Source organism: Sceloporus occidentalis, unplaced genomic scaffold, assembly GCF_023333645.1.
Source record: "Sceloporus occidentalis isolate IW3139 unplaced genomic scaffold, rSceOcc1.0.p SCAF_2, whole genome shotgun sequence".
NCBI lineage: Eukaryota > Metazoa > Chordata > Lepidosauria > Squamata > Phrynosomatidae > Sceloporus > Sceloporus occidentalis.
The window spans coordinates 193,332,027-193,351,996 of record NW_028316982.1 but is presented as its reverse complement, the minus strand read 5'-3'; the positions used below and the strand labels follow the sequence as shown (position 1 = coordinate 193,351,996).

The 19,970-nt window shown below is 41.6% G+C and overlaps 1 protein-coding gene and 1 pseudogene across 1 annotated transcript in view; one reads left to right on the top strand and one right to left on the bottom strand.

Moving 5' to 3' along the window:
• The window catches only part of LOC149319489 (ATP synthase F(0) complex subunit k, mitochondrial pseudogene), a 32,569-nt pseudogene extending 21,772 nt beyond the window's left edge, over positions 1-10,797 (bottom strand).
• Positions 10,798-10,847: 50 nt separating this feature from the next.
• CFAP47 (cilia and flagella associated protein 47) overlaps positions 10,848-19,970 on the top strand; it is a 343,409-nt gene continuing 334,286 nt past the window's right edge. The window contains exons 1-3 of the mRNA XM_089508424.1: positions 10,848-11,048; positions 14,038-14,189; positions 18,005-18,120. Coding sequence (XP_089364550.1) covers positions 10,848-11,048; positions 14,038-14,189; positions 18,005-18,120 — 469 coding nt within the window. The remainder of the gene's footprint in view (positions 11,049-14,037; positions 14,190-18,004; positions 18,121-19,970) is intronic.

The window sequence follows — 19,970 nt, the reverse complement described above, 5'->3', positions numbered from 1 at the left end:
TTCTTTCCCTCCCTTGGCTCCAGTGGAGCCAAAGAGGGGAGCAAAGCCCCCCCGCCAAAGGAGAGAGGCCTACAGAGGCCTCTCTCTTTCCCCAGCCACCGCTGTTGCAGACTTTGCAACAAAGCCCGGGGGCAGGGGAAATCCCGGGGGCGGGGGCAACCCGGGGCGGGACCGTGTGGACCCGCCCAAAACCGGGAAAGTCCCGCCCATAGGCGGGATATGGCAACCCTAGGTGCAGGGGGTTCAGACTGCACCAGGTGACACCCCAGAAGGGTGGTAACACCCCAAAAGAGGAGGATGACACCTGGTCAATCCCCTGCCCTCCCTGGGGCCCGGTGCCTTCTCCTCAGCCTTTCTCAGGATCACGCAGGGCATCTGCAGCCCTCCACAGGGCCTGGTGCCTTCTCCCCAGCCTTTCCTGGGAGCGCGGGGCATCTGCAGCCCTTTTCCACGGCCCTTCCTGGGGATGTGCAGCTGCGCATGCGGGATCTCTGGCTGTGCACGTGCGCTGTTGCACACACTGTAAATCCCACACTGGAAGTCCCATTCCCATAAATCCTGCTTCCTGCCATGACTGATTGCACTGGGTGACACAAACCCTAGAGACATCACTGGTCTTCCATATATGTGTAAGTGCTAAATTTGGTTATGACTTTCGTACATTGGAATACTTGTTCATGAAAGTAACAACATCCATCCTTCAGACTATTTCACTTCAAGGAACCCAAATCATGTTTGAGTAATTAATTACATAATTTTCTCCTTTGAAGGTCGTCTGTGGTTTCAACTCAACAGTAATTGGAATTGCCAAAGCTTGCCAAATTAATTGAGTTAACGAGACTGTCAGTTCTCTAAACAAATTCTCAGGGATTATCTTTCACTAGAGTACTCCAACAAATCTGTGAAACTCTTAAAAGATGTCAGCATAGTGATCACAAGTGGCTTGGGTCCAACAACATTTGAGCTAAAGGTATATATTATTCCCAGCTGTAGTTTGCCAGCACATGGATTCCGATGCTTTAATGTGGTTGTACTAGATCTGCATTAAGCAGGCCATGAACAACATGTGGCAGATATGGTGTAAATTCAACTGAATACAGTACTATAGAATTGAATATTGTTTGACTTGTACTGATCCACCTCATTATTGTTAACAGTGGTGTATGCGCGCAACCATGCCAACGTGGCCATGCACATTTCATCCATTGAAGGTAATGGGACAGGAGGTCCTACATTCTTTGGCATCCACAGGGTTGGGGGTCTAAAACCGAACCCATGCTGGTATGGTGGGCTGACTGTACTGATTTTAATATATTTGGATCATCTTTCATAATCTGAATATCTATACAGCTTCATTGTATTGGAAATATTTTGATCTGTAAAATGTCATGTTGCTAACTCAGAGAAAGTAGGATCTCCTTGACTTGTTTTTTTTTTTTTTTTAATTACACCTCTCTACAATTTCAGAAGTACAAGATGTACATGTAGCCTCCAAAATGTACAGCTTACCCTCTCAGGTCACCTCTGGGTTGACTTTCTGCCCAATATAAGATTCTAAGCTGCTGCAAGATCGATAAAACGGTGAACTAAATGCATTTAGCAGCCAACCATCACTAGAATTTTCTTCTGTATGAGCCAGCTTAAGAGATCTAGTTGCAAGAGCTGCAGTCAATAGCCACTTGGCACTTGTACAAATTGGAAGTCTGTGGATCACATGAGAAATTCTATTCTAACAAGAGTAGGCTGTGTGCACATGGAAGGCATTCATGTGATTCTTTATTAAACTAATTAATAAACTTACATTATCTCTATGTATTTATTTGATAAATTTGATAAATTTATTATTTGATAAAATCAATTAATAAATGATATTAATGCCATTTATGCATACATATAAGTAATCATTTACCTGCTATGTGTTTCAAAAATGTGTAAATACAGAAAACAATCATTTAAATAATCATATTAGCTGCAATTCAGAAATCCCCTGTAAGCACATCCCATGGACTTGTGTACCCCTCAATGCACTTGGCTCATTGCATGAGGTGGCAGAACGTTCTGCAGAGTTTGGAGTGTTATTTAAGATTATTTAAGAAATATATATATATATATGAGATTATTTAAGAATCCATTAAGAAGAATGGATATAACAACATAGTGAAGCCATCTGTAACTGAGGACTGGTAGGATAATATACTGTGTTCAGAGCAGCACCCACCACTATTCTGATATGGTTGTTTTCAGGGTATCATCATGTTCATTCTTCTTAAGGGTAACTTTCCAAGCTTGGCTTACCTGTTGTATCCAAAGCGGTCCACCATATTTATAAAGAGGTTTGTCGGGTAGTGCAAACTGCTATTTGGAAGTTAGGGAAAACAACAACTACACCTGCAGTCTTATAACTATACTGATACCTTTTCTGAAGTTCTAAGACCAAACAATCTAAGTTATAAATGCACAAACAAGTGTGTGTGTGTGTGTGTGTGTGTGTGTGAGAGAGAGAGAGAGTACAACAAAATGGCACAGTAGTAGATCCTTTATGAAAAAGAATTTTAAAAGCTCTGCTGTGGGGAACTGGGCCAAGACTATGAGAAACCTTCTATCAGGAAGCTGTAGTGGCCATCCTCTCCACTACAGAGCTCGAACTCACACACATTACATTTTCATGTACGTACTGTTGTGATATGGCCATATTTGTACATCTCTGCCATGATGTACATGTGCATGTTCTAAAATGGAATCACTTTTGATTGTCTGGTTAAGCATAGAAAAGTGCTAGCTGAGAAACCTAGTCACATCTTATAGCCTGCATACATTTCAGAAAGAAAGTGGCTCCATTATTTAGCAACATCAAATGTGTCAAGACTACTGATTGAATTACTGGACAACAATTGAATATCCCCAGCCTTTCTTTCCCAGCATGTTATCCTCAAGTTGGAAAACAATGCAGTGCAAACAGGACATGGGATAAGGAATGTCATACGTGGGGCAAGGTGATCACCTCAACAATTCTTAAGTGGGTGGTTGTCTGAGATAGTGTGGCATAGTGGTTTGAATGTTGGACAATGACTCTGGAGATCAAAATTCTATTCTCAGTTTGGCCATGAAACCCACTGGGTGACCTTGGACAAGTCACATACTCCCAGCCTCAGGGAAAGTCAATGACAAACCTCCTATGAACAAATCTTGTCAAGAAAACCCCATAATAAAAGCCTTAGGGTTACCATAAGTCAGAAATGATTTGAAGGCACACAACAATAACAATAACAACAAAGTATTGACTAATGTCTCAGTTAGTCTAGATGGTCACTCTTTGTTTTAAGATATTCCCTTTTAAAGAGAACTTCCTGATGTCAAGCTCATTTTTCTGACTGAGGCGGGTTACAGACTGCCGAAAAGCGGCGGTCTGCTGCCGCCGCTGGTTACAACGTCCGGGAACCGCAGCAGCCAAACGGCGCAGTTCCCGGACGCTGCAAAGAAGGAGTGCGAAAATCGCGCTCCTTCTTGCACCCCAGAAGAGACGCTGCAAGTGCCGAAGCGCGCACTCGTGGCGTCATTTCCGGGGCGTGACATGCGGACGCAGCACGTCCCCTACGTCAAGATGGCGGCGGCCATGTGGAATGGCCGCCACCATTTTGTACGGACTGGGTCCATATTAGGGTTAGGGGCATCAGGAAGTGACACCCCTTTCTAACCCTAATACGGACCCAGTCCATATTTTCAGGCCCGTCTGTAACGGGCCTCAGATACGTTAAAATGGCCCAAAATTCAAAAGTAGCTTTTTCTGGGGTTGGAATCTACTTGAGGTCCAAGAGGATGTTTCTGGATTTTGGCATTTGTAATCTTGATCATCATATTTCTAAAGCAAATGACACTATGCTCTGAAAACAATGATTGTGAAATGTCTTACTTTTTTGCTATATCTTTGTTTCCGCAAATCTCTCTTTGTATTTGTAGATGCCTATAACAACAGCATATGCACAGAAGATCTGTGGTATTCATTTTTTATTGTTGTATTGACACTGTACTAATCAGTCTAATGTAGATGTGTTTATACCCATGTTCCAAGTCAACTTTGGTCCAAAACACACTGCAGAAATAGTTTGAGACAGCTTTAACTGGCCTGGCTTAGTGCTAGGGAAAACTGGGAATTGTGGTTTATTGTGGCATCACACCTCTCTGATAAAGAAGGCTAAATATCTCACAAAACTACAGCTCACAGAATTCCCTAGCATTGAGCCAGGGCAGTTAAAGCAGTCTCCGACTGGATTATTTCTGCAGTGTATTTAAGACCTTAGTTAAATTCATAAGATTTTTACCGTTGAACCTTATACGATTATTCTTTCCTCTCACTTTGTTTGTGTTGCAACTGGAATAATATTTATATCCTTTTCCATAATCACTAGCTTGTCATCAACTCATTTTACAATCTCTCCCATAAATTAATTTGAACCCATTCTGCATGTTACATATTTCTGCAGTTTTATTTTCTGTATTTTCTGGATGCTTTCCATTATTGGCTAATCTCCCAATCATCAGGTAATTATTATACTAAGCAGCATCTTCCCATGAGAGAATGAATCATTATTACAAGAAGAGAGATATATATGGCCTATTACATACTCCCAAGGATTAAGTTCACTCCCTTAGGATTTATGTTCAATTAGGGATATATCCTAAAGACCACAAGTGTTGGAGACTGATAATGGAAGGTGAAACTAACATTACATGTTTAGTATTCAGAGAGTACTGCCCTGAAGCATGGCCTGAAATGAGAAGGGCTGAATAAAGATGAAAAACAGTTTAATCTTGCTGAAATAAAAATAAAAATAACAGATCCTCTACTAGGAAATGTCATATGCATATATATAAAGGCTCTTCCTGTGCTACCATGCTCATTACAGCTGCTTACAGTATTTGAATAATAAAAAGGAATTAGATTATGATGTGGTAAAATCACTATGGAAGCTGGCAAACTAGTTATTTTGGTTTAGGTATAGAGGCATTACACATTCACAGCCCAAATAAGATGGCTAATCACCATTTTAATTCAGATGTTACCATAAACATGAAATTTAAATCTAACGGACTATTATATGGCTGTAAACAAAGGAGAACTCCTACACAATAAACATCACCAAAAGGTTGTTATCTTCCTTCATATGTATGTTGCTCAGTTATGGATTTTAATCTTGCTTCACTCAGATTATGGAACAACATAGCTGGAACACTAACCAGTTACTAACCACATTTAAACTATCAGGAGTGAGTCAAGGGCCTCATTCCCACTTACAGATAAATCGGTGGGTGATCCAAATTGGTGGATGAATTCGACATCAGATCGTGGTTTACACTACACTTGCCCCGATCGCATTTTTTGTCATTTTCTGGCATCAAAATAACCCACTTGTGGTTTGCATTCACAAATAAATCAATTCAAAATGATTTGGCTCCAGCCGGCCGAAGAGCAAGTTTTAATCCATTACGATCCGCTTCTGGTTTACACTTGTGTTGAATCAATTTGGTGAAAAAGATGTGGGAAAAAAGTCAGCGAAAAAAGACACAGGTTAAATGGGTCTGGTGCATGGCCCTCCTCACCGAATTGCTTCAGCAAATTGATTTAAGTGGGAACCAGGAACGTTTGAACCAGTTCAAACTGAATTGTGATCCAGTTTAAAAGGTAGTGAGAATGAGGCCAAGGAATCAGGCTTTCTTCCCCACATCTCTTCTCAACATCTGTTAACCATGTTGTTGTTGTTGTTGTTGCTGTTGTTGTTGTTGTTGTTGTTATTTATGTTTGCACTGGGATTCTCTGTGATTGGTGCTAAATCACATCTTCAGAATATCAGGTTCTTGGTGCAAAACTTGCATTCCTCAACATACTCTGAAAATTTGGCTGGCTGAGCATATATCATAGTACCACTTAAAAGTTCTCCAAGCAGTGAATACTATCTCAATATATGCAACTGGCAAAAACAAAGAAAGGCCTTAAACAGACTAGCACGGCTGGGCGTCCACATGCACCCAGCCCTACCTTCACCATCTGTGCGCCATGTTGGCATGTGCTTGTCCAAATGGTGCTCTGCGGAAAGGGTGTCATTATGGCACACAAGCACCATTATGGCACCCCTTCCAGCAAGCTGCTTTGAGCAGCTTCTTTTTGGTCCCGAGAGGGAACAGATCATTGCCATGGCATGCAGTTGCCGTGGCAACGATCTAGGGCTAAAAGGGGTGGCTTTTGGCCGCCTGTCTGTTGAGCCCCCAAAACTTGGATGAATCCATCTTTCCTTCTGCTGAAATGCCAAAGATCAGGTAGCCCATTCCTGCAGCTGACTGCTTTGCAATGAGTTCACACAGAAGCCATGGTGCTCCTCAAATTAGCTCGATATTTCACCTATCTCTGTTCACTAGTGCCTGCATGTGCTTTGGTTAAGGATGGCTATAGGTACCAGCTTATGGTGACACTAAGTAACACTATCATGGAGGATTCTTGGCAAGATTTATTTGGGGGGGAGGGGTGCCTTTGCTTTCTTCTGAAGCTGAGAGAGTGTGATCTAGCCAACGTTACCTAATGGGTTTGCATGGCTGACTGAGGATTTGAATCATAGTTCAATGCTCAGACCACTTTACCATGCTGGCTAACTAATTATTAAAACCGGTACAAACTAAAACATGCAAAATCTGTGCATGTGTATGTGTGTGTGTTAGTGATGATACAATTCAATTTGTCCAAGTCCCGACAGAGGTCACCAGAGCTCTGCAGCTTCCTCACAAACTCAACAGTTTTCCATAAGCTGTACAGCTCTTCCTGAAAACTGCATCCTTTTGTTGTTTTTTGTGGGTTTTCCAGGCTATGTGGCTATGTTCTAGAAGACATTCTTCCTGACGTTTCGCCAGCATCTTCCATATAGGTTTCATTGTGAACCAGATTAATTACTTCATCAGATGATTCAACTCTCTCTTGGGCTTGAAGGATCATTTCCTGTTATATACAGTTGAAAAATATTCTCTGCAAAGACCTATTTCTAAAACCTCTGAAACCAATAATTTTTCAGAGGTACAGTCTGAGAATCAACGGTTTATAGTCCCACACTGCCATAATACACAATTGCATGACAGACAGAAGTCAGCAGGTGGCACTGTTATACACACATTCTGCATCTTTTTCTCCTTGTAGATTTATACTTTCGCATCTATGGGACTGAAACCACACAACAAAAGGAATATTTTCACATGAAAATGCATGACTGTGGGAAGCTGACTTACACCAAGTCAGATTGCTGGTCCATTTGTAGGAGAGGGCAACTCTGACAAGTCCAGGGACAAAGTTAGCCCTCTCCACAACCTCACTGCAGACCATACCTCTAGCTATCAGTTTCTGTCAGCAACCAGGTTTCTCCTAAACCTTCCTCCTCTGCATGTCATGCTAAAGCAAAGTGTATGTGCAGCTTTGCACAAGTCTTCTGTAAACCAAAACGTGCAGTCCCTGCACATGTGAAATATTTTTTTTAAAAAGTGGCCTGATGACAAAATCAGTCCTGGCGGTGGGACCCTGGGACCTCTATGGAAACAAACTGGGGGTGTATTTTGCCTTCCATGGGCCCATTCACACCACACAATCATAATGCTATCATTCCACTTCAAGTGATATTATTCCAGTCCATTGGAAACCTGGGATATACAGTTGAAGTACATAAAATTCTCAGCCACAGGGCTCTAGTGCCTCACCAGGTTTCCATAGGATGGAACCACTGCAATTAAAGGGGAACAATAGCACTATTATTTTGTAATGTGAATAGGCCCATGGTCTACATTGATGGGCAGCAGCTCTCTAGGGTCTCCAGGGATTTTTCCCAGACCTGTCCGGAACTGGCAGCATTAAACCTGGACCTTTTTGCTTGCAGAGCATGCATTCTTCCATTGAAGTATGACTCTTCTTGAATGCAACCAGCAATTATCCATTTTTGTTATTGTTATGTGCCTTTTAGTTGACTCTTCTTGAAAAGATTTATTCAGGGAAGGCTTGTTATTGCCTTTCTCTTACGGAATATGACTTGCTCACAGTCGCCCAGTGAATTTCCAGAGCTGAGCAGGAATGTGAACCCTGGTCTCCCAAAGTCCTAGTACTCAGACCACTACACTGTTTTTTACCTTGTTCCACCAAGAAGCTTTATGGGTCATATATCCTTTTCTTTGTATTTTGTTGTTGTGTGTCTCCCAGTCATTTTTTTTACTTAAGGTGACCCTAAGGCCATATCATAGGGTTTTCTTGGCAAGTTTCTTCAGAGGGAGCTTTCCACTGCCATCCTGAGGCTGAGAGAGTGTAACTTGCCCAAGGACTTCCATAGCAGAGCAGGGATCTGAATCCTGGTCTCCAGAGTCAATAGTCCAACGTCCAAGCCACCACACCACGTATTTTACCACTACAATAACCCCATGGAGTAGGGTGGGTTGAGTATCTCCTTGGTCCAAAAGCAGTGGTTCTCAACCTTCCTAATGCCACGACCCCTTAATACAGTTCCTCATGTTGTGGTGACCCCAACCACAAAATTATTTTCGTCTTGGTTTCTAAGACCATCAGAAATATGTGTTTTCCAATGGTCTTAGTCAGCCCCTGTGAAAGGGTTGTTCTGCCTCCAAAGGGGTTGCGACCCACAGGTTGAGAACCACAGTATTACGCAGATCTCTCACAACATGGTGCCCCCGTCAGATTAGTTGTGCTTGAACAAATTTAATCCTAAACCCAGATTTAATCCTAAACACAGCATTAGATTCTCTTAATAGGAGAAAAATCATACTTCCAAGCATGCCTGTTTTTGTTACTAACAGATATGGTTGCTAGAGTAAAAACTGAAGACAGCTCCTGTATCTTTAATGGTTTAGTAGAAGAAGGAATTTCAGCAGGTGTTACTTGTCATGCAACTAGGTAACAAGAAGCAACACCTGCCAAAACAGCCTCTTCTACACAACTGTTAAAGGTACAGGTGCTATAACACACACAGCACAGGGTTTTGATCAGACATTTGATTTCTTCAAGCTTTTGTGAGGGAGGTGAGAATTAAGATGGGGGAGATCGAACGAGCAGAATGCAGAACAGTTGTAGCCTGGTGTTGTTGGTGTACCTTCAAGTTGTTTCTGACCTATGGTGATCCCAGTCATGGGGTTCTCTTGGCAAGTTTCTTTTTGCCGTGCCCTGAGGCTGAGAGAGGCCTAAGGTCAGCTGAGTGCTTTACACAGCCAAGTCGAGATTTGAACCCTGAGTCGAGTTGTTGTTCAATGCTCAAACCACTATACCATGCTGGCTCTCTATGTCTACTTCTCTCAGCCATCCTTTATGTATCTAGTAGGAATGGTAGAAGTATTAGTAGTAGGTGCCTTGACTTAGCTTGACCCCATGAACTGGATAAGGTTTCCTTAGGCAAGGAATACACAGAGGTAGTTTGCTATTGGCTTCCTCCAAGATATAGTCTACAGCATCTGTTATTCCTTGGTGATACTCCCATCCAAATACTAACCAGGCATGGCCCTGCTTGGCTTCCAAGATCTAGTGCCTTTAGGATATTTCTTAGAAGGCATTCCTGCTGAATTCAATAGGGCTTACCTCCAGGCAAGTATCCTCTGCAAACAGGGTGACCAGATGTCCTAACCGCAAAGGAGGATGAGCCACTGCAAAACGTAGGACATTTGAGAAAAAACATAGGACACGACAAACTAAAAGCTTGAAAACACACCAATAGATGTAAACCCATGCTTCTTCTCAGTCATGTTCAAAATGGAGAACCTTGGACAGAAGGCTGAGATGGAGGACACGTCCTGGAAAAGGAGGACAGTGGGTCACCCTGAACGTAGGACTAAGAAAAAACGTGGGGCATTCCAAAACAAAAAGCTTAAAACACTCAAGTTGTAGTAGCAGAAATCGGGGATGAGAGAGACCTCTCAGACTCGGAAAATGAGTTTCTTTATTGCAAAGTAATACCAGCAGGAAAATAACTTTTAAAAAAACTTTTCAAATCTGAGTCTCAGATACTGAAGGCTTTTTTAAAATAAGGTTTCACATATTCATGAAGCGGTTTCCCCTCCTTCCTCCTAGTTTCCCAAGACTTTGCAACGTCTAAGCTGACGAAGGATAGCCAGAGAAAATAATAATAATAATAATAATAATAATAATAATTGTTTCGGGTCTCATGGGGTTCTCTAGCCTGACCCCAAATAGCAACTGTAAAAGTCCTTTTGTTTTTTAAAGCTCAATATCCATGTATTGTATAAATGCTTCTTATGGCCTCGTCTCGTGGTTTTAATATTTGTAACATTGCATTGTTTTTAGCTGATCTTTTATTTTCAATTGCAATACAGTATGTTGTTGTGAGTCTCCTTGGGTCCCTTTGGGGAAGAAATAATGATAATAAAAATCATTATTATTATTTAATAAAAATAAATTATAAAAATAAAATAATAATAAAAATATAATAATAACAAAATAATAACATAATAATCAAATATAATAATAAAACAATAACATAAAATAAAAATAATAATAACAACATAATAAAATAACAACAATAATAATATAAAGAAATAATAGTAACATTTTTTCTTAGTCATCCTGGTCCAAAGGGAGGACCTTTGGGGATGGATGCCTCCTGGACAGAAAAGGCTGAAGGCTCCTGCCTGCAGAGAGAGGCTGCGCTCTCGCGCTCCGAACGTCCCCTTCGCGGGGAGCGTCTCCTCCAATCAGGAGGCCGGAAGCTCCGTTGCCTGGCGACCGTGCCCGGGAGGGGGAGGAGCCTGCGTCTCCATGGCGACGGGGACGCTGCTGCTGCTGCTGCAGCTGAGGCTAGTCCTGGGCCATGGCTTCCCCTCTGAGGACGAAGGAGCGAGGCGTGGAGACCCCAGAGTCCTCCTTGGAGGTGGCCGGGGTCCGAGTCACGCCTCCCCAGCTCCGCTTCGTGGACGCCGAGCCCGGGGGCTGCTACCGGGCCCAGCTGAGCGTCCAGAACCTGCAGACCCGCAGCTGCTTGCTCCACCTTTCGCCCCCGCAGCGGCCTCAGGTGGGAGGAGGACTGGCCTGGCTCAGTGCTATGGGATCCTGGGATTTGTAGTCTCCTCTTCTGACACAGAAGGCTAAGGCTGCATCTGCACTGCAGAGATAATACATTTCAATACCGCTTTAACTGCCGTGGCTGAATGCTGTGGAATTCTGGGATTTGTAGTTTGTGGGAGCTCTCTCTTTGTGACCCGCCTCGATCTGCAGGGAGAGGCAGATATAAATAAAAATTATTATTATTATTATTATTATTATTATTATTATTATTATTATTAGAAGGCTAAGGCTGCATCCGCATTGGAGGGATAATCCGGTTCGACATCAGTTTAACTGCCCCAGTTCGGTGTTAGAGTATTCTGGGATTTGTAGTTTGTGACATCGCTAGAGCTCTCTCTGATAGAGAAGGCTAAGGCTGCATACACACTGCAGAGATAATCCAGTTCAACGCCGGTTTAACTGCCATGGCTGAATGCTGTGGAATCCTGGGATCTGTAGTCTGTTGTGGCGACAGAGCTCTGTGGTGGAGAAGGCTAAATGTCTCCCAAGACTACAGATCCCATCAAACAGGGTTATTTCTGCTCTGCAGATGCAGCCTAAGACCTTGTAAAACGACAAATCCCAGGATTCCGTAGGATGGAGCCACAGCACTGAAAGTGGTGTCACACTGCATTATTATGTACTTGCTGTTGCTGTTATTTCTACAGTGTAGATGCGCCTGTGAGAACCAGCTTGGCTTAGTGGTTTCAGTGTTGGACTATGACTCTGGAGACCAGGATTTGAGTTCCTGCTCTGCCATGAAACCCACTGGGCGACTGCGGGCAAGAAGTCACACTCTCTCAGCCTCAGGGGAAGAAGGCAAAGGCACAGACTCCACCACTTTCTAAGGCAATGTGTGCCAGTGTTCCACCTTCCTCTCTTTTGACTACCTTCCACCTTTCCTAGCATTGTGAAGTCGAAGGCTTTCATGGCCGGCATCCATAATTTTTTGTGGGTTTTCCGAGCTATGTGGCCATGCTCTATAAGAACTCTTCTAGAACATGGCCACATAGCCTGAAAAACCCACAAAAACTATTTCCTAGCATTATCATCTTTTCTAAGGAGTCCTGCCGTCTCATGATGTGGCCAGAGTATGACAGCCCCAATTCAGTAATCTTGGCTTCCAGGGAGAGTCCAGGCTTGATCTGATGAAGGATCCGTTTGCTTTTCTTTTTTGGCCATCCATAGTATCCTCAGCAGTCCTCTCCAGCACACATCTGGGGGACTCTTCTGGAACATGGCCACATGGCCCAAAAAACTGACCAAAAAAACCCTATAAAATGAAATGGTTCAGATGAACTGAGGAGCGGCTTGTTAACCTTTTAAGGTGTCCAAAGAAGCTCCTTAACACCCTTGCCACCCTTTGGGTGCCCTGTGCTCAGAGGTCTTCCTAACCACAATAGAGGACAAGGCACCGTAAAACAGAGGACAATCGAGGAAAAAGGAGGATGTGACCAAATCGAGGCTAAAAGCACTCATGTACATGCAAAATCATGCTTCTTAGTCAAAATGGAGAACATACATCTCAGTTTTCATACTTGAAATGTTGGAAAGAGTATATAAAATGTTAGAATGGGTATATAAAAGCGTTTTTATTCAGGCAGGCTTTTTAAAATCACAACAGGGTGACTTTTAATTGAAGGACGCGTTTTAGATTATGGTGTTTTTTTAAAACTTTTGTATGTTTTAATCTTTATTTCATATTGTTTTAACTAGGTTGTTTTAATTGTTTTTTCTAAAGTTGTTTTAAAAGTGTTTCCATCTTGTGAGCCGCTTAGGGTCCCTTTTTTGGGAGAAAAGCGGCATAAAAATGAAATAAATAAAATAAATAAATCATTTATTTTCTTTATTTCTCCACCATGGGATTCAAGGCAGGTTACAATATTTTAAAAAAGACAAAGCTAAAACATTGATTACAAAAGGAAATGTCTAATAAACTATCTGTCAGCCGGCCTAAGAGCCTTTCCGTCTGAAGAGTGGGGTATAAATACAGTAATACAGAGATCTGAAACATTACCAGTCTTGACAGCTTTTTTAAAAAATGATTGTTTTAAAAATGGGATGCCACTTTATTTTTATGAGGGTATTTTAACTGTTGTGCTGGTGGGAGGGATAATGGATTTTATTCTGTATTGCTGTATTTTTACTTTTCCTGTAAGCTGCCTCAATCTTGGTGGAGAGACGGGATATAAATAAATAAATAAATAAATAATAATAATTATCATCTCCAATGGGCTGATTTTCTTTCTGTCCACTTTCTTCACTGTCTGGATCTCACATCTGTACATGGTGATGGAAAATAAAAAGACTTAGGGCCAAGTGAGGGCATTACCTCTAAATAAGAACCTCCTCCCCCACAATTTTCCTTCAGTCTCTAAATTTCTAGCATTCCACAGAGTGAGATACTGAAAAATTGTTCACACCCAGAACTCTTGCATTTGTGGTGTTTGCATTTCCTTGGTAATTTTGCCTGCCTCTTTTCTTTGGATGCCTAAATTGTGTTTCTACATACTGGACTAAATTTCTAAATACTGGGTTACTGCAGGGCTAGAAATTTAAAAATTGAAGGAGAATTTCACAGATGTCCAGAATTCTTGTTAGCAGAGGCAGTGTCCCCATTTTGCCCTCTCCTTGCTATGGCTCCATCACCATTTTGCCTATCTCTCCTGTTATTACTCTTGATGGTGTTGTGATCCCAGTGCAGTTCCTTCTTCCTCCACTCTCCTTTTCTTCTTCATTTGTTGGCCAGACTCTACACCTGAAACAATTATTTCTTTTAAGAGAATATGATTATTTACCACAGTTACAGAGCTGCAGAGCAGCAGTGTCCGTCAAAGTTCATAGCTCTTTGTTATTGATCAGACACACAGTCGATGTTATCCTGGTGAAATGAAACTGAATTTTGTTTGTTGAACTGAGAACTGAATGATTTGATTTGTTTATTGTCTGTTTTATAGTTCAAACTGATTGTGGAAAATCCAAAGAAACCTGTCGCTTCTGGTCTTCACATAACAGCCATGGTGGAATATCATCCCGACAGTGAGGAAGACCTTCAGGATAGGCTACTTCTTCATGTAGGAAAAAAGATAATTGAGATTCCTATAACAGGGTATGGCACTGAAAGATATAATTTTCTTGGTTTGCTTCTGACCATCTCTACTGATAATAATACTTTTAAAAAAAGAAGTATTGGCTTATAAGACTAGGCAGGAATTGAAAAGGCATCACATAGTATTATGATTTAAAATGAGTGGGAGTCATATGTGCCTCTAGATATTGTTGGACTGCAGCTCCCAGTAGTCCTAGGTAGTACAGCCAAAGGTGAGGAATACTGGCAGCTGCAGTCCAATAACATCTGGAGGGCTGCATGAGTTCCAACCTGATTTGAAACAAGACATTTTATGGTTATTCAACCATTCACCAGTGATTGCATACATTCCATACTGTCATCCCTTCCCAACAGATCTTTTTCCTTTTTAATTTAATTTATATATCACATACATGTCCATACCTTACCTTAATATCTCTAACAAAATTTTACATAAGTCCAGAACATCACATTCCCTGCCCTCTATTCTTGGCTCATAGGTGCCCAGATTTCTTCTCTGTTGGATATGCATAAGGACTCTGTAAAAGTTTTAAAAGAAAAAGAAAAGGTGGCTAAACATTTCTTTTCCTGCTCATTAGCCTCATTAGGATGTGGTATGGGGACACCTTATTTCTCCCTTTGCTTTCTTTACATTTTACAAAGCCAGACATAATTCAAAATGTATTTGCCATAGTCATTTCCCCAGAGTGCCTCTGGGTCACACACAATAGTGTGTGTGCTCTTGGACATCTCAGCGGCTTTTGATACCATCGACCATGGTATCCTTCTGGAATGCCTGAGAGAGTTAGGAATTGGGGGCACTGCGCTCCAGTGGTTCCGTTCCTCCCTCTCGGGCAGGTTCCAGATGGTGCAGCTGGGAGACGTGTGCTCCGATAAGAGGGCACTTACATCTGGTATCCCTCAAGGAGCCATTCTGTCTCCCATGCTATTTAACATTTACATGAAACCGCTGGGAGAGATCATCTGGAGACACGGGGTGCGGTGTTATCAGTACGCTGATGACACACAAATATATTTCTCTGTGTCTCTGACTGATGCAGTGACCAGGGATGGCATCTCTCCTCTGGATGCCTGTCTAGAGTCGGTAATGGGCTGGATGAGGGAAAACAGACTCAGTTTGAATCCACAGAAAACGGAAGTACGTGTGATAGGTTCCCCAGGTCCAGGTTTGGAGATTTGTCCACCTGTCCTAGACGGGGTCACGCTTCCCCTGAAGGACTCTGTTCGCAGTCTGGGGGTGCTCCTGGACTCGTCACTTCACCTTACATCTCAGGTGGATGCGACGGTCAGGAGTACCTGTTATCAGCTTCGGTTGATACGCCAGCTGCGACCCTACCTGGGCCGGGGGGACCTTGAAACAGTGGTACATGCTCTGGTAACCTCTCGTTTGGATTTCTGCAATGCGCTTTACATGGGGCAACCCTTGTACCAAACCCGGAAGCTTCAACTGGTCCAGAATATGGCAGCAAGGCTGGTCACTGGATCTTCTAGGGCCAGCCATATAACACTGGTACTTAAAGATCTACATTGGCTGCCTATTCGCTTCCGGGCACAATACAAGGTGTTGGTTATCACCTATAAAGCCCTAAATGGCTTGGGCCCAGGGTACTTAGAGGACCGCCTCTCTCCATATAATCCGCCCCGCACTCTCAGATCGGGTGATAAACATCTCCTAAGAGTTCCAGATGCTAGACGAGCCATCACTACACAAAGGGCCTTTTCCACCTCGGCCCCTAAGCTCTGGAACTCGATCCCCGACGAGCTCCGCTCGACCCCCTCCCTAGCCCAATTTAAAAAAGGGCTGAAAACGTATCTTTTCAAACAGGCATACCCCCAATAGCCCTGTTGTGATCCCTCTCCCCCTCACCGTTGTTACAATTGTTGCTAGCTTGGAATTGTTATTGTTGTTGTTTTATATAATGTTTTATATAATGTAATTGTAAATTTCTGACAATGTTTTTATTGTAAATTGTATGTTGTTGGATTGCAAAATCCACCATTGTAACCCGCCTAGATCTTTGGAAAGGCGGGCTAGAAATAAAGCGTTTATTTATTATTAATATGAGATGCTCATAATGCTTGATCAGATAGCAGTCCTGCAGCCATATTCTGAACTAGGTATAACCTCTGAATGGAGCCCTACACATAGTGCATGCATATATATAAAAATCAGGCTGACCTTTGAGTGATATTTTGCCCCCCAATATCTCCACATACAATAAAACCTCTAGCAAATGCAGCATTTAGCTTGCCCTCCCTTGCTGAAATCACTTCATACCATTTTTTTGCCCAAAAACTAGCCAAGAAAATCAACCAGAAGTGATTTCAGGTGTGCCCAGCTGCATCTGTGTAGCTGGTAGGAGGGTCATGGGGATAAAATTTGTCCCCTGCCCATTTGCCTTGAGGTATAGAGACAGTAGAATTTATCACATGAGGAAAATTGGGGGGAAATTGGGGCTCTAAACAGTGAATATCCCATGAAAATTTCACAATCGCGATTAAGATTTTCACACACATCGCAATTAAAGAGCCATTATCTCAGGAATGGACAGGCAGTAAACAGCAACAAATAATTCATGGCATTTCCCCATGATTGATTTATTGCTGTTTATTGCCTGTTTATTCCTGGGATAATGGCTCTTTAATTGCGAAGTCATGTGAAAATCTTAATTGCAATCGTAGGCTTTTCATGGGATAATCATTGTTTAAAGCCCCAATTTTCCTCGTGTGATAAAGTCCAATGTTGGAACTGGCTTAAACTGTTGGAAGGTGTTTGTGCTAGAGGAGAAACCTGTACCTCAAAGTGATGTTTTGTTCTTAGATTATCATTCTAGGACTTAGTGCAAGTGCTTAGAGGTAAGCTCCATTGAGGATTAAAATGCACTGAAGGAAATCAATCTTATAGTTGGTCTTACTCTCAGATAAATGTGTATAACAGTGGAATGGAAATTGGGTGCCCCTCATGAGTTGTGGAACTGCATCTCCAGTGTTCTTTAGCTGATGTTAAATGAAGCTCCTGGGTGTTGGAGTTCAGCAAAATCTGCAGCGCTGCACAGTTTCCACATCAGTGTACTAGATTGTAGCCTAAATCATTTTGAGGTTTAACTGTAGTCTCACCCTGACTATGGGTGTATCCACACTGCAGAAATAAACCAGTTTAACACTACTTTGACTTCCATGATGCAATGCAATAGAATTCTAGGATTTGTAGTTTGGTGAAATATTTCCTTCCCTGTCAGAGAGCTCTAGTTTTCTGCCAAACTACAAGTCCAAAAATTCCATAGCAATGAGCCATGGATGTTAAAGTGATAGTACTCTGCTTTATTTCTGCAGTGTAGCAGCTGGCTGTATTGTACTTAGAATTCCTTGGATCTCATGAAGTAATATTATATTGAAAGTTGTATAATGGCCATTATAATATAAGCAAATTCCAGTTTGCTTATATTATATAAAATTATGTTGACCATGTATTGAATGTTGTGTTGAACTTTGAGCACAAATAGATCAGCTGTATTTTAATAATTTATTTTTGATGTAAACTTTTTTCAAGCTAATTAAAAATATAGTTATAGTCCAATGTGATTTTTAATCTAGTGTGATTAAATTGTCCTTAAGTTACCATAATGACAAAAACATAGTGACATTTTAATAAACCTCTTCCATTTGCGGATGTTCCTGCTAAATTAGCTTACATAATTAAATTGTGCATTTGTTTAAAATAGGAGGGAAGCATTTTTTCATATCTAAAACATTTATAAATAAATAAATCCAAAAATAAATGACATAAAACTAATTAAAGTTGTGGTTTATTATAGACTAATCCCATGCTGCTGCCTAGAAGTTGAACCGGAGATAAATTTTGGCACAGTGATTGCTAACAGTAAAGTAATTAATACAGAGTTTAAAATTACTAACTGTGGATCATCTCCAGGTAAATACTCCCTATGTGGTTAGTTATATGAGATTTAATTTTTTGATGTATTGGCCTGGTTTGGATGAGAAGGAAGCTTCTTTTTTGGGCCCAAGAGAAACTGTGGTCCCTGTTTAGTCATACTTACACAAGGATGCTTCTTGGCTGGCTTTGACTAAGCAAGAGTTGGTTTTTTATAAAATGTTTTAATGAAAAATCCTGATTTACTAAACCATGAGTTCTGTGGATCTACACTCTGCCCCTTTGCTGCTGCTGCTGCACTCCTTTGTTAACATGCATGAAAAAGCCAAGAAGCTATAGTTAACCAGTTGCAACTTGAGAACTAAGGTTCATGGCTAAGCCTGGATTGGGAAGCTAACTTAAAATGGCATAAAGCTGGCTTTCTGTTTTAGCTTGGTTGGAACCATAGTTCACAGAACTTGCAAAACCATGCTTAACTGTTGTTTCCTGATTTGTTCCGGCACATATGTAAAGCATTCATCTGTAAATGGCCTGTGTGATGATAGTCAGAACTCATAGTGAATGAGTCTGAATTTGATTTGAAACTTATCTAGTATACTGATGTATTTTGTGATTGCTATATATGTAATGAACATCTTATTTATCTTACAGTTATTGGGCCTTCCTCGCTTTGTACATTGATAGGCAAGAAAAGCAAAACCAGTTATTTCCTCTCTCTATGTTTCCCCCCCCCCCCCCATACTAGCTTTCAAAATTTGGGAATTGTATAATTGTATATGCATGTTTACTGTGGAAGGAAAAACCCAAAAGTGAGTATGTGTCTATTTATCCCTGGACACAATTCACATTTCTGTAGATGGCCATTTTCTCCTAGCTTGGACCTCCCTATTATGAAATGACTTGAACTCACTTTCTTGTATTTGTTACATTTTTAATTGTCTGCAGTGGATTAGCTGTGTGTCCCCCCCCCCCCCCCTTTGCAGTTTTGCATCTGTCAAATGACACCATTTTTCCTAGAGTGTTTCTACATGCTCCATTCCTTAATAATATGCTATGTGTCTGTGGCTATGCACATGATTTGATGAGTACTCTGAAGCTGCTTACCTACTTGTTTCCAATTTATTTATGAATTTGAAGATTGACTTTTAGGGCATAGTCCTTAGAAGCCAACTTTTACGTAATAACAAAGACTATCAAATACATTAAAAAGAAACAGATTAAATTGAAACGAACAATAATGTTTGAAAGTACAGTTGGAATCTGGGTTGTGTTCTGATTATCTTTGTTGGTGTGGGGCCATGTTTGCTTGGCAAGTGCCAGAGGATGTGAAAGAGCATGGTATCAGAAATGTCAAAGATTGATTTTAAATTCTCGTGACCAAACGGAAAAAAAGCATACTTACAAAATTCTGATATTTTATTCCATGTGGAATATTGTGTCCAGTTCTGGGCACCACATGGATGTTGAAAAACTGGAGTGTGTCCAAAGGAGGGGAACTAAAATGGTGAAGGGTCTGGAAACCATGTCCTATGAGGAACGACTTAGGGAGCTGGGGATGAGAAGAGAAGGTTAAGAGGTGATATGATAGCCCTGTTTAAATACTTGAAAGGATGTCATATTGAGGAGGGAGCAAGCTTGTTTTCTGCTGCTCCAGAGACTAGAACCCGGAACAATGGATGCAAGCTATAGGAAAAGAGATTCCACCTCAACATTAGGAGGAACTTTCTGACAGTAAGGGCTGTTCAACAGTGGAACACACTCCCTCGGAGTATAGTGGAGTCTCCTTCCTTGGAGGTCTTTAAGCAGAGGCTGGATGGCCATCTGTCGGGAATGCTTTGATTTAGATTTCCTGCATGGCAGGGGGTTGGACTGGATGGCCCTTGCGGTCT